Source organism: Macaca mulatta, chromosome 1 (genome assembly GCF_049350105.2).
Source record: "Macaca mulatta isolate MMU2019108-1 chromosome 1, T2T-MMU8v2.0, whole genome shotgun sequence".
In the NCBI taxonomy this organism is placed as follows: Eukaryota; Metazoa; Chordata; class Mammalia; order Primates; family Cercopithecidae; genus Macaca; species Macaca mulatta.
In genome coordinates, this window is record NC_133406.1 from 51,236,280 (window position 1) to 51,251,001 (window position 14,722).

Below are 14,722 nucleotides of genomic sequence, written 5' to 3' on the forward strand. Positions count from 1 at the left end.
CAGAGTGGGTGATACAGTAAGAATCATGGAGTGCATGGCATGTGCGAGCTACAGAATCTCTAAAAATAGTAACTGGTATATTGATAATTAATAGAGTGACTATAAAATACTTATTAAAACAGCTTTAGCTATTTGACTTCCTGAAGTATACATTTGTACATTTAACAGTGGGAACCCAAACGCTGGACACAGGCTAAGAAAAAGGCTAATAATAGTCAAGTGCTTTGGTTGGCAGATCTCTAAAACTAATTTATTCTCACAGATTGTAAATGAAATATTTAAGATTCACTGGAAATTAGCTTACATAATCCTGAAGTCAGGATTTCTTGCAGAGTATGTTAGTAGTAGCAATTCCTTTCAGAAACTCTTTGTGGTTGGAATTTATACACTTAAAGCATATGGGTATCTTATCTGTGATAATCTTCAATTTGGGACGCCAACCATCAATTGTACTAGCAGTATACTTCAAAAGAGATCTTCGAGACATAGATTTAAAGAAGATCTGATTACTCTAGGTAAAGAAAACTTATAGGAAAAGGCAGATTTTTGTGTTTAAAACTAAGCCAATATAGAAACCAAAATTTCAAAAGTTTTATAGCAAGTGATGGATGCAACCAAGATAAAGTTCACTTGAATTATAAGAATTAAAGGGGCAGTTAGAAAAATTGTGAAACAGTTTGAAATCACTGCTTTAGAATTCAATAAACTTAGATTTATTTTTATTTTTTGACTCATGATGACTATATTTTAAGGTTATATCAGTAACACCTTAGAACCAGATTTTAATTCAGGCATGTTTTTGTTTGTATTTTTTCATCTCAGGTATTGCTTAAGAATTCTGTTTGCCTGGGTTAACTGTGTTATTATTATTAGTTTTTTAGGTTTCACTTAGTTCATCTATTAGAAACACATGAATTCAGGAATCTATTTAGGAGGTAAATTAACAAAAGGAACAGAAGCCCTTATGTGTAGTAAACTTTCTTACTTAAAATTATTTTAACAAATCCAGCAGTTTTACTCCTCTCTCTCTCTCTCTCTCTCTCTATATATATATATATATATACACCCAAGAAAAATGCATACATATGAACATCAAAAATTTGCGTAAGAATAAACATAATGTCATTATTAATATTAACTCTAAATTGAATATGACCCAAATGTCCCTCAAAAATAACATGGATCAATAAGTTGTGGCATGTTCATATAAGAATGTGGAAGAATACTTCACACAATGAAAATAAAGAAGCTAATGTTACAAGCAACAACATAGAAGAATCTTACATGTACTTTTGGGCAAAAGAAGCCTAACAATGTAATAAATGTTGCATACTTTCATATGTATGAAGTTTCCATTATACTAAGCATTAGAAGTTACCATAGATCCCTTTAGGGAAGAAGAAAGGGGTATTGATCTGGAAGAGATACAGAGGAGGTTCCTGGGAGGCATTCTTTCTTGATCTGGGTTGTTGTTGCATACCCTTACTTTGTGACAACTTCTGAATGATGTGTATACTTTTCTATATGCATATTATGCTTTAATAATTATTTTAAAATTAGATTACCCCAGTTATAATGGCAGTTACTAAAAACTCACAAAATAACGGATGTTGGCAAAGATGTGGAAAAAAAGGAATTCTTATATGCTACTGGTGGGAATGTAAATTAGTACAGCCTCTGTGGAAGAGTATGGAGACGTCTCAAAGAACTAAAAATAGAATTATCATTTGATCCAACAATCCTACTACTGGATATCTACCCAAATAAAATTAAAGTGTTATGTCAAAAAGATGCCTGCACTTGTATGTTTATTACAGCACTATTCACAATAACAAAGATATGGAATCAATCTAAGTGTCTATCAGTGGATGATGAAAGAAAATGTGGTATGCATACACAATGGAATACTATTAAACTATAAAGAGGAATTAAATCATGTCTTTTGCAGTAGTAACATTGATGGTACAGGAGGCCATTGTCTTAAGTGAAAAAGTCAGATGCAGAGAGACAGGCATTACATGTTCTCACTCATTAGTGGGAGCTAAGTACTGTGTACACATGGAAGTAGAGTATGGAATGATAGACAATAGAGACTTAAAAGGGTGACAGGGTGGGAAAAGGGTGGATGGTGAGAAATTACTTAATGGGTACAATGTACATTATTTGGGTGATGGATACCTTAAAGCCCTCACTTCACCACCGTGCAATCTATGCATGTAACATAATTGCGCCTCTACCTCGTAAATTTCTACTAAAAGTGAGTAAATAAATTTAATTATTTTTGTTAAAAGAGACCCTTGAAAACTATCACATTAATCTGGAAGAAAAAAAAAGCTATATTTTTAACAATCCAGGCAATGTGTCAGTTTTAAGTAGGTTCGTATCATTTATTATTATAATACTTCTGAAAGAAGAACTATAAAAGATGATGAAACATGTAATTCAGTATGGTGTAGGGATAACAATTAGTGATTTTTAGTCAAATGATTGGAGTTCTAGCACTATGACTGTGATCTTTAATTTTCATGTACATAAGTTGGTATATACCAATTTTATGTACTTAATTTTGTATACTTATGTTTTTATTGATGTGTATAAAAGTAGTTTGAAGTACCAAATCAAAAATATCACTTTTTATCAACACTATTGATATATATTTGACATAGAAATTTTCATTTGTGCCTACATAAGATTACACAATTGGCCGGGCTCGGTGGCTCACGCCTATAATCTCAGCACTTTGGGAGGCTGAGGTGGGTGGATCACGAGGTCAGGAGATCGAGACCATCCTGGCTAACACGGTGAAACCCTATCTCTACTAAAAATACAAAAAATTAGCCGGGCGTGGTGGTGGGTTCCTGTAGTCCCAGCTACTCGGGAGGTTGAGGCAGGAGAATGGCATGAACCTGGGAGGCAGAGCTTGCAGTGAGCCGAGATGTCACCACTGCACTCCAGCCTGGGTGACAGAGTGAGACTCCATTTCAAAAAAAAAAAAAGATTACACAATTGACTGAAAAAAAAATTCAGCCATATCAAGGATATGAAGGATAACATATCAAGTGAATTATTAAAATCCCGATAATCAAAGCTATTATCAGTTTTTTAATGTGTCAATTATATGATTTTTTAACAGAAGGAATGAGTATCTTATATGGTCTTTCTAGTTCATAGACTACAATATTTTGGAAATGAAAACAATCTTAGATATTATCTCAAGCTCTGTATTTTACCATAAACTTGATCCTCAATACTTATTAGATGAATTACTGTAAGTAAACTGTTTATAGACAACAATAAGTGGTACAAAATATGATTCTATGTCTCAGGTTTCTCAAACACAGGCAGTTCTTCACTTAATTACAAATCTTAAAAGTTTTTGTTTATAACTTTGTAAACTGAGTAATAAAAAATTTCATTTTATCACAGAGGGAAAAAAGGAGCTTCTTAAAGGACTGTACTTAAATTTTATTAATAAATAGATTCCAGATTTATGGAATTCTATTTTTATTTTTAAATTCTTCTGAAATATGATTGATTTCACTTATATTCTTTAGGAAATCTTAATGGAACAGCATTGTGAAATGCTTTCAACAGTCATAGATTTTGGTTGTAAAAAACTTCCTTTATTTCACTCTGAATTGCTGTTGTTTTGACAACAGATGGTTTTTCTCTTTAAATGTTGGAATGCTTTTTCATTCTACCAGTTCAATTAATTTTAATGGTACCTTTAAGGGCTTGTGGTACAGTATCAGTGCTAAGAAACTGTACAGTTGTGAATAACACAGACGCCTTTCCCTTAAGCATTTACAACTTTCAGCAGTTAAACTTTTGAGAGCCTATTTGAGGAACTGGACTGGGTATATGGCAGGTCAGAGATGGAGGCGGATATTGGTAGGGAAAACAATTATTAGCTGCTGCTATTGTGGATAGATGAAATCAAAGGCAAAGCTCAAGGCAGGCAGAAAGGTAAAAATCAGGAGAGGAAATCTGGTTTCTGAAAGAGGGAAATGGAGAAATCAAGTCTTCCCCCAAACAAACGTGAAAGAAACATTGCTGTGGTATTTGGAAGACCTACTATAGATTTATGACCTCGGAGTCCAAGGTTCTATTCGGCAATCACAGTGGGGTGAATGTCTTCAGTAAGTCCCGCTGACTGGTCAAAAAGACCAATACTGTTCTTGCTTTTCCTTTGAGAAACTGATCCCTGGATGACAAGATTTCATATTCAATATTTACTGAATAACAACAATTTCATTCCTCTGACTCCCCATTTCTATCCTGCAGCCAGGAACTAATTTAAGTTGTGCTTTATAAGAATTGAAAAATATTTTGAAAGTCACACTCCTTAAAAAGGAAAAAAAAAAAATTAGATCCTAAAGCTTTCTATTGTAGCCTGATCAAGTTCATGAGCATTATTTTTGGACAGAACAGAAGTTGGTTGGGTTACATCTTTTTCTTCTCTCCTATGGAAAATATTTTTAAACTTTAGAGTTTCTATTTAGCAATGTGATGACCCAATGATAGTGGATTTTTAATCAAATGAAGGGGTTTTCTTTCAATATAAGTTTAGTGAAGTTCTTTTATGCTAAGCACTTTTCTAGGTGCTACATGACTATAAAATCTTCAATATATTGACAATGATGGGTTTTGTTGATATGCCTAGGAAATTTATTGTTTAAATTGAAGTATATACAATTTTTAAAAATCCTTAAAATGTTATTTGCATCTGAAGGTGCAGGCTAAAATGTTTCCATTGACAGTGTTCAAAAACCTAGCTATGTTCTGTTTTTTGTGTTTGTGCAAATTTGGGTGGGAAATATTTGGTAAGTTTTTTTTTAGAGCAACATTCATTCACTCTTTCACTTAACTAGTACTGATTCATTACTTGTGATATCTGTTGCATTATGCACTGATTATGCAAATGTTAATAAGACATCCTTGTCTTGACGCACAAGAAGTTTACATGATAATTTGCAGTTCGATATATAAGACTCCTCAACCAAAACTAGAAAGTGATGATGCCTTGTAGTCAGCTCGTGAAAACATTGACAATTGGCAATTGATTGTCATTTCATGGTGACAATCATTGGGTATACAGTTCTTGTTCCAGAGATGTTAAATTTAATAAAATCATGTGTACATGAGTGTGCGTGTGTGAGTGGCAGGAAGTAAGAGGTGAAGGAGATGTTTTAAACTTTATCAGTAATGAAAAAATTTACTTTTCATGAAAAATAAAAACAGCATAGTTATTGCTTTTTCAAAATACGGACTTACAGCAGTGATGTGCTAGAGATGGCTTATACTAGGTAGTGGAAGTTGGCTTGTACTGATGGCAGGAGATGATTATTAAGTTTTCAGGAATCTTGTGATCTGGTTAAATGTAGGCATTATTAAAAATTAATAAACTTACAATTAAATTACATTTAAGAAAGGTAATAGATTCAAAATATATCAACTCCTAATTATTTTACTATGTTTTGCTCTTCTCTGTGCTCTTGCGTTTATTTACATGTATCTGTATAAAGGAGAAATTATGTCTTAGTGTTCTCCTGCACATCTCTTCCCAACTCTGCATTCAGTGACATCAGTTTTGATAGCTTGAAATCCATCTTAGGAGTGTTTACACTTCAAAAATAGACAAGCACTGCAATCATGTACCCACTGCCAAACTTCAAAAGGCAGTCATCAGAATGTTTATTGTATATAGAAAGGCAAGTCTTGGAGAGGGGATGGAGAAAAGGGAACCCTTGTACACTGTGGGTAGAAATGTAAATTGACAGCCGTTATGGAAAAACTACGGAAGTTCCACAAAAAATGAAAACTAGAACTACCCTATGATCTAACAATCCCATTCTGTATACATAACTAAGGGAAATAAAATCAATATCCCAAAGAGAGATCTGCACTCCCATGTTCATTGTAGCATTATTCACAGTAGCCAAGATCTAGAAACAACCTAAGTGTTTGCCAATGGATGAATACATAAAGAAAACGTGGTATATACACACATTGGAGTATTCACTTATAAAAAGAAGGAAATCCAGTCACTTACAACAACATGGGTGAAGCCAAATGACATTATGTTAAGTGAAATAAGCCAGATACAGCAAGACAAATACTGTATGATCTCACTTATACATGTAATCTAAAAAAAGTTGAACTCATGGAAGCAGAGAGTAGAACGGTGGTTGTCAGGGGCTGAAGTTTTTGGGAATGGGAGATGTTGGTCAAAGGATACAAAGTTTCAGCTATTCAGAATGAGTAAGTTCTGAGACCTAATGTACAGCATGCTGACTATAGTTATTACTGTATTGTGTAGTTAAAATTTGCTGAAAGTAAATCTTTAATGTTCTTGCTATACATACATACACCCAAAATAGTACCTTTGTGAGGTGATTGATATGTTAATTACCTTCATCCCGATGATCACTTTACACCTATGTATATATGTAAACATCAAGCCGTATACCTTAAGTATGTAGAATTTTAAATTTTAAATTATACCTCAATAAACCTGGGGAAATAACACAGTCATTAAACGTTTACCAGCACACCACTTACTCATATGGGAGGCTTACCCTTTATTTTTGTTTGAAAGAGTAGAATCACAATTTCATTAACATTCATTTTCTTTAGTCCAAATTTGTCTCTTCTCACCTTGTTGGACTTGAGTGAAGCAGATGGCAAATCTGTGAACTAATTAATCACTGCTCTTGAAGTTATATTTTGTGTTTAAGAGAGCTAATGTAGGACACAGATTAGACTGACATTTCCCAAGTTAAGCCAAAAACATGCAGAATTTACCTTGGTGAAATCATGGCAATGGAGACAGCAAGTGAACCCAGAATAAAACGGGCATAAAAAGACTTGTTTATTGCCTTGTCAGTGGTGAAACTCCTTGTAAAGACATGGATTAAATGAATATTCATCATAGATAAATATTCATTCAGTGATTGAGCTGGTGCTTTGTCATGATGAGAGCAAGTTAGGAGTCCATCAATAAATTAGCATTTGGATAACAAATATTTATCTCTAACAATTCACTGAATACATGTTATAATGGCTCCAAAGTACAGTACATGAGAGCAAACCTATGGTGATATTAAGATGCTTTTAGCTATATTACAGCTAAGTGTCATGTATTATTTTTATGTTATATATACTAAACTGTTTGTCATTGTTACTTCACATTTATTGGGCTGTAATGATTTTTTTTTTTTTTCATTGAGGAAACCTAGAAGGCTAAGTGAGCTTAGCATCTTGATGGAAAATTATATATAAAATAAATGTGAAAAAAGAATAAAATGATATTTAAGAAGAAAAAGCATTTTTGTTAAAGATTGTAAGTAGGTGAGAAATGTTTTTTACAGGATTAATATTTAGCTTGGTTCTGCATAAAACTGTGTATACATTTACCTAACTAGATCGGGGCTGGCAGTATTTCTATTAAGGGCCAGATAGTAAATATTTTAGACTTTGTAGGTTATAGAGTCTCTGTTGCAGTGTTTCAACTTTGACAATGTTGTTGGGCAGAAGCAACCAGAGACAATATATAAATGGAGTGATTGTGTTCCCATGAACTAACAGGACTGTAGTGTGCCATGCTTGATCTGTAGCAATAGAGATCTGGTGATCATTCCGGTTAATTTTCTCAAAACAAAAGTTCTCCTTTAGCACCTGAATTGTTTTATTAGGAGTTTTATTTTGATTGTATTATTTGGGAAATTCCCAAACTTTATTCTGTTTGCACTATGGAGATCAACTGTGGTAAAGAAATAAGAGTGCATCTTCACTGTCAGATGGGGACTGAGATAATTATCTAGATATTTTAAACTCCAACATATTTCCTCAATTATCTGCATGTACTATGTGAAAATATTGTATATCTGGATATGCTCAATCTGTTTGTATAGTTTTTATATTTAGAAACATAATGTCAAATTAGTTATAAGGTAACTATTAGATTTCTTGGATAGGAAATTTGACTGCGTTGGCTTAAGGACCTTTCTTTTTAAATATGAAATTCTAACAGAAACGAAGATAAAAGTTTGGAAACTGAGGCTGACATAATTAACCCATACCAGGACATATAGTTCCTGTACTGAGAATAAGCAAACATGACCACTAACTCCTGGGCTATTACAATGTGAATCGACTAAAATAGCTTACTTATCAAGAGTGATGGTTAATTTTATGGATGAACTTGACTGAACCACAGGGTTCCCAGATATTTTTTCAAGCATTATTCTTGGTGTTTCTGTGAGACTCTTTTGATGAGATTAACATTTAAATTGGCAGACTGAGTAAAGTAGATTGCCCTCCATCATATAGGTGGGCCTAATCCAGTCACTTGAAAGCAGGAATAGAACAAAAGGCTGCCCCTCCCAAGAGTAAGAGAGAATTTTTCTTGCCTGGAGACCTTCAAATTAGGATATCTATTGTTTTCCCAGACTTCTGACTCCACAGAAATGCCAGTTCCTCCTGCATCTCAAGTCTGCTGGCCTTTGAACTGGAACCATTTAGTACTCAGACTGGAACTAAACCATTAGCTCTTCTGGGTTTCCAGCTTGCTGACTCACCTTGTGGATCTCAGGACATGCCAGGCTCCATAATTTAATCCTTATAATAAATTTATTTATTATTATAATATTGGTATATTTAGATATATTTATATATAATCTAATAACATGTAATGAATTTTTGCAATACATATATATTTATATATTATACACACACATATCAAGACTTGTTTCAATACTTGCCACACTGCACTCACTACTTCAAAGATATTATGTCATAAACTCTGCCCAATTCTAATAAATTCCCTGCCTTGCAAGACTCACCTTAAAATCATTCAGGCCAGGCTGTAAACTCTGTAAATATATTCCTCTATAAACTTCCTCCTCTGGACAACACATCAATCTATCAAGATAGTATTCTCCCTTAATGCAATAGGTCTACTAAACATAGCTTTGTTCAAAGATGATTTTTCTGGTGGTTTTGAAGAGGTGATGGTTTCAATTTACTGTAAGTTTATTTGTCTGAATTAGTTATGCATTTGTCATTATTCAACAAGTATTTACCAGGCATTGTGCTTGGTGTCTGGGTCTGCATGCATTATTAACAAGAGAGACCTAGACTTCACGTTTGTGTCCTAACGGAACTTAGATCCTGTGAAATTCCTTATACTACAAGGACTCTAGGTAGAAAAAGTGGTTTTCCAACTAGTCCAAAGGTAGTTGACACAGGTAGCTGACAGTTGCTCTTGAACTCTTTTTTTCTATAGGAACTTGTAAGTAAGCAGTGATATACTGACGCATAATAGCACCTGCTTGTCATATGTTAAGAATGTACTAAAACCATTTCTGAGTTCAGTTCTCTTAGGTCATTTTTTTTCTTGTTCATTCTTGATCTTGAGCTTTTTGCAACACTTTCCTCCCCTCCACATTTTACCATACACCTGTGAGAGGGAAGCTAGGATCTGACTTCACTGATATACAGACCTGTTGACTGTGAGTCTGAAGAGAGCCAGTGGCCTTCACTTGACTCACAATTAAGATACAGATTACAACCCTTAGATTTACCCAGATGGAATAAATTCCGCTTCGGCTCCAATATATCATGGTTCATTGACACTTCATTCTTGTGAATGTAATAAAGATAAAACAAATCTCACATTAAATCAATGGCATGCTTTTGTTGTTGAGGTAATGCAAAAAGGATTCAATCCTTCACTTCATTAAAAACAAGAAACCAATTTCATAGTTATAGTTTATGGAAAAGAAAGCTGACATTTATAATTATCAGAGTAACTGTTTCCATGTGAATGCTTTTTCCATATTTGTTCACAAAAAGATTATCAACAGAGTTGATCTCATCACTCATTCATAGAGAATGATGACGATTATGAAAAGCAGCAGGTGCTGGGGAGGAGAAGGCAACTTACTGACACTCCCAATGTATTTATTAAAGAAAGGTAAGTTAAAAATATATACATAGCTGTGTTTGAAGTGAGAGGCAAACTGCTGAGAGTAAATTTTTGAAAGCACCTACTGTTTTTACACATGTGAATCCAAATCCATAGATTCAGAACTGCTCAGGTGCAAATAATTGTGCCTATAATATTTGGTCCTACAGTAGGGCAAGTAGCCAACTACATAGCTAATTAATTACACCAAGGGACAATTAGTTCAATAAACAATTTTTGTTGGGAGGCCTCATTTTTGCACATAGTTATTGAGAAACCTCTGGAGATGTGACCAGACTTTTTCTGCAAATGTTTGGCCTTGCTTCTGAAACAGTCATGCACAAGTAGCATAGTGCACCTGTGCTAAAAAACCAATGGAAGGCATTCCTTTTTAGAGACTCAAATATAACCAAACATCTAGCTTCATTCTCAAAATGAGTGTAACTAATTAGAATAGCAAAAACGTTACTTTTTATTACAAGACTGTGTTAATGCGGTTGCTTTAGCTTGCCATTATTCCTTAATAAGATACAATAAAATCACCATAATGCATGTAAACAACTATCCTCTCTGGGATAAAATTGGATTAATGACATGTTTCGTGTTTATAGAAACAAACACCATTAAGCAGCCATTCCTCTCAAGAGATTTTTCTTAACCAGGAGCCAGGTACTTATTTTAGACATGAAAGGAAAACATAGTTAATAATATTGAAAGGTTATTAGTGCAATAGGATACTTATCATCCTTGCACAATGGAGAAAGCAGGTTCATTTAAAAGAGTCATAAAGAAAATTTACATATTTATATGAAACGTGGGACTGTTGGCTTTCTATCTTTCAAGGTTTAGAGGTCTTTTTAAGTATGAATTCCCTTGTGATTAGGATCTGACAAAGAAGAAAAGTAATCATTTCTAAATTGAAAATCTGAAGTATCCTTTGTTAACAACTACATTTTTGAACAGCAAGATAGAAAACTCAGATGGTGAGATGGCATTTCCAGCTTAATTAACTTTGGCTTAAAAGTCATAGATAAATAGATTCTCCCCTTAGCATCATCCAGATATACCACATGAACCTCTCTCTGCATTATATACATGATTGAAATAAGCAGTATTCTTTAAAATGGACAGGCAGCTGATTTCACATATTTCTTTGTGTTCTTTTGCTTACACTCTTCTTATTTTCAAATGAAAATGATTCCCTTTTATTAAAAGCAGATTTGGAAATCAAGAAGGAGTAGCCCAGTATATTAGTTTCCTATTGCTGTTGTAACAAACGACCACACATTTAGTAGCTTAAAACATTATCCTTAGAAAACGAATGCAGGAACAGAAAACCAAATACCACATGTTCTCACTTGTAAGTGGGAGCTAAATGATGAGAACACATGGACACGCAGAGGGGAACAACACACATTGTGGCCTATTGGAGGGTGGAGGGTGGGAGGAGGGAGAGGATGAGGAAAAATAACTAATGGGTACTATGCTTAGTACCTGGGTGATGAAATCATCTGCACAACAGACCCCCATGATACATGTTTACTTATGTAACAAACCTGAACGTGTACCCTTGAACTTAAAAACTTTCTAAATCTTCTATTTTTGGAGGTCAGACATATGAAATGGGTTTCCCTGGGCTAAATCAAGGCATTGGCAGGATTGCATGCTTTTTGGAGGTTCTAGGGGAGAGTCTTTTCCTTGTCTTTTCCAGCTTCGAGTAGCTACCTGCCTTCCTTGGCCGGTGGCCTTTTCCTTCATCTTCAAAGCCAGCAGTGGCATTGCTTGGACCCCTACTTTTGTCATTACATCCTCTTCTCTGATTCTGACATTCATGCCTTGCTCTTACAGGGATCCTGGTAAATGCTGGGTCCACCTGTAAATTCAGGATAATCTTCCCATCTCAAGAACCTTAACTCAGTAAGTTAGCCTATTAAGTCCTTTTTGCCACAGGTTTCAAGAATGAAGACTTTGGACATCTTGGGGAAAGTAGTATTCTGGCCACCACACTCAGATGTTACTTATTTAGTTTCTGGTTGTTCACTTTATTCACATAAGTTGTTTTTTTTTCTTCTATTTCTTAGTGCTTTTGTCAGAATGTGACATTCATCTTACGTGGGGTCTTAGTGGGTTTCTGGCGAATATATCTCTTCTAACGGTGAGTAGTATGATTCATTCAGTTATCTCTCCATTTTCATTATTCATTCATGAAGCTGATATTTACTGCCTATTTGAGGCATCCTGCTGGGTAAAAAGAAATGTATCAGTGATGAGTCACATCAGGATTCTTTAGAGGCAGACTAGTTGTTCTTTTTAAATGACTGCAAATTAGTTCTAAGATACAACATAGGATAAAAAACCATTACTCCCAGTTCCTTTGATTTGTGAAGTTACCAAGGTTACAATGATAAAGGGAAGACAGCCTAAGTAGATGTTAAAATGTTAGGTTAAGGAAATAAACTAACACTTTACCACGAACCTGAAAAAAAAAATCCTTATTAAACATCTGTGTGTTACCTTTTCAGTGCCATCATTGATGGAAAACTCATTTTTTAAAAATTAAGTATTTCATGGGAAAATCAAATAAGACAATCCAATATGAGGTAGGCCTTCTGACATCAGTAATTTTCAAAAAAATAAAAAGCAATGCTACACAGAAAGAGGAAGGAGTGTATTTTGTTTGTAGCTCAATACAAGACAAACATTTAACATTTCATGAACTCTATTTGTAAGTTTCATACAGAAAGTTTTTTAAATATGCTTTGATATACTGTACAATGCAATAATGTTTTCTAAAGGACCTAATGAATTTTGCAATGTTCTATGTGTGTTGAATTTAATAAACAGAAATCTATGAGAAACTTTGAATCTTAAAGGTGACTGTTCAGTAGTTCTGCAGAAATTCTTTGAGTTTCAATCAAATGTAAACTGACTGAAGCACCTTCTGTGATAAAACTGAAGCTCTGCACTTTCTGTTCCTTTCAAGCAAGTAGCTTTGTCTTCTAGTAACTCCCCTAAAAGCTTCCAGTTCAATGGATGAACTTCTTCTTTTACTTCACTAAGAAAAGGTCAAATTCTATTTTCTCCTCCAATCACCTCTCACCACTTACAAGCACTGCGATGCGGGGTGAGTTATTGAAAATTCTATTTTACCTTGAGATGCTGCAGTTAGTGCTTTTAAGGCTTCTAATCAGAGCTGGCACTTTTCTGTCCCTGCTGATTCTTTTACTGCTGAAATTATTTCTCCTTTATTCTAGGTGTTTAAAGCAGTCTCAGAAAGGTTTCCCTCTGAATCTTCATGTATATTTACATGTTACTGTCTGAGCCTATCTTATAATGGATTGATCTTAAGATTGTTTCTATTTGGTGAAATGGTAAAAATATGAAATAGCTCACCATAAAATAGTGTAAGAGGATATCATCAAAGATACATACTCAGCACCTAGTTGGCTTAGAGAAAAAAGTGCCACGAGTATGCAAAGTTATTTTATTAGATAACGTATACATAACATGTAAAGGTATGTGTATATGTTTGCATGTGTTATATATGTGTGTATATGTGGGTGTAAATGCAATGTCTGCAAATTGTTTGCATTTCAACATAGCTTCCTTTGGGGATGGACAAGGAAGATTGAGATGGTATTTATGACTCCACTATTTAAACATTTTGGTTAAACACATTTCTCTTTTTTTAACATAGGTAATTGTGACATCAATAATGTTAATTTAGGGGTTTGGTGAGTTTAGCTTAAGACACCTATTTGTAAGGAATCCTTACTATTCAAAATAATTGACAACAATTAAGTCTATGGCAATCGATTGATAGTAATGCTTTAGTTTTGGTCACAATCATTAAATAGCCTCATGTTTGCTATAAGAAAATAATCACATGTTCCAGCATAAAAATATTTCAATTCTTTCTAAATCAGCTAAATGTTACATTAATTATTTAACAGATGACACATATGGAACCAAATTTTAAACATTTAGCTGCATTGAATTATGAAATTATGAAGTCATTCTTAATCTAAACCCATTCATTTATTCATTCTTTATTAGAAAACTCTTCCTATAATGCACTCCAAATGCTGTCATGGAATTGCAACTTTTCTAGGAGATAGGAATAATTTTATGGCTCCGCAGCATTAACTGGATAAAGTTTGCACAGTCTCAATTACAGTACAGGCTGAGCTTCCATTTCTGTTGTCCTCTACTTTATATTGACTTCCAAATACATTGAAGAAACAAAGCAAAAATAAATATATGAAAGTAACTGAGACATAGAAAAAATGTTAATAGGCGACCTTGTGTAGACATTCTTTAAATACCTGCCTGAGATCTGTCCTTAAACTGTCAAGATGGTAAGTAAACCAGTACGTTTACTCACTGTCTCAATACTGAGTTTATTCTGACAAAAACTTCCAATGATAATTTATATAAGCCTCACTGTGACAAGGTTCATATAAATATATTACTGTGATTCTAATGTAATGTCATGACTGTGATGTTATTTTAAAGAGAAATTCTGGAACATGTGAGTTCAAAGACATGCTGAAATCTATTCCCTCCTCTTGTGTCATGAGCTCTGGCTTCCAATGAGACACAGTTATTTAGATGAAACCTGGGGTCATGTGGTCAATTGTCAGGTTATTTAATAATATATATTTAGGAGGTATTTCATAGTATTCAAGGAAGAATAGAATTAAAATCCGAGGATTTTGTTTCTAATCTAGATCTGTCACTTATTGACTTATATAG

General features: G+C 34.0%; 1 protein-coding gene across 27 annotated transcripts in view; it reads left to right on the forward strand.

Moving 5' to 3' along the window:
• LOC106994282 (uncharacterized) overlaps positions 1-14,722 on the forward strand; it is a 263,677-nt gene that overhangs the window by 233,621 nt on the left and 15,334 nt on the right. For 16 of the 27 annotated variants that reach the window (XR_013417223.1, XR_013417221.1, XR_013417232.1 and 13 more), the window contains one exon: positions 12,049-12,122. The exons of 7 other annotated variants lie outside the window; for them this stretch is intronic. Coding sequence is in view for 2 of the 20 variants with exons in the window: in XM_078001981.1 (XP_077858107.1) it covers positions 12,049-12,067 (19 nt within the window). In the remaining 18 variants the exon portion in view is untranslated. Of the gene's footprint in view, positions 1-11,815; positions 11,885-12,048; positions 12,123-14,722 lie in introns of all 27 variants that reach the window. 4 more of the 27 variants (XR_013417218.1, XM_078001882.1, XM_078001915.1 and 1 more) reach the window with 1 other exon arrangement.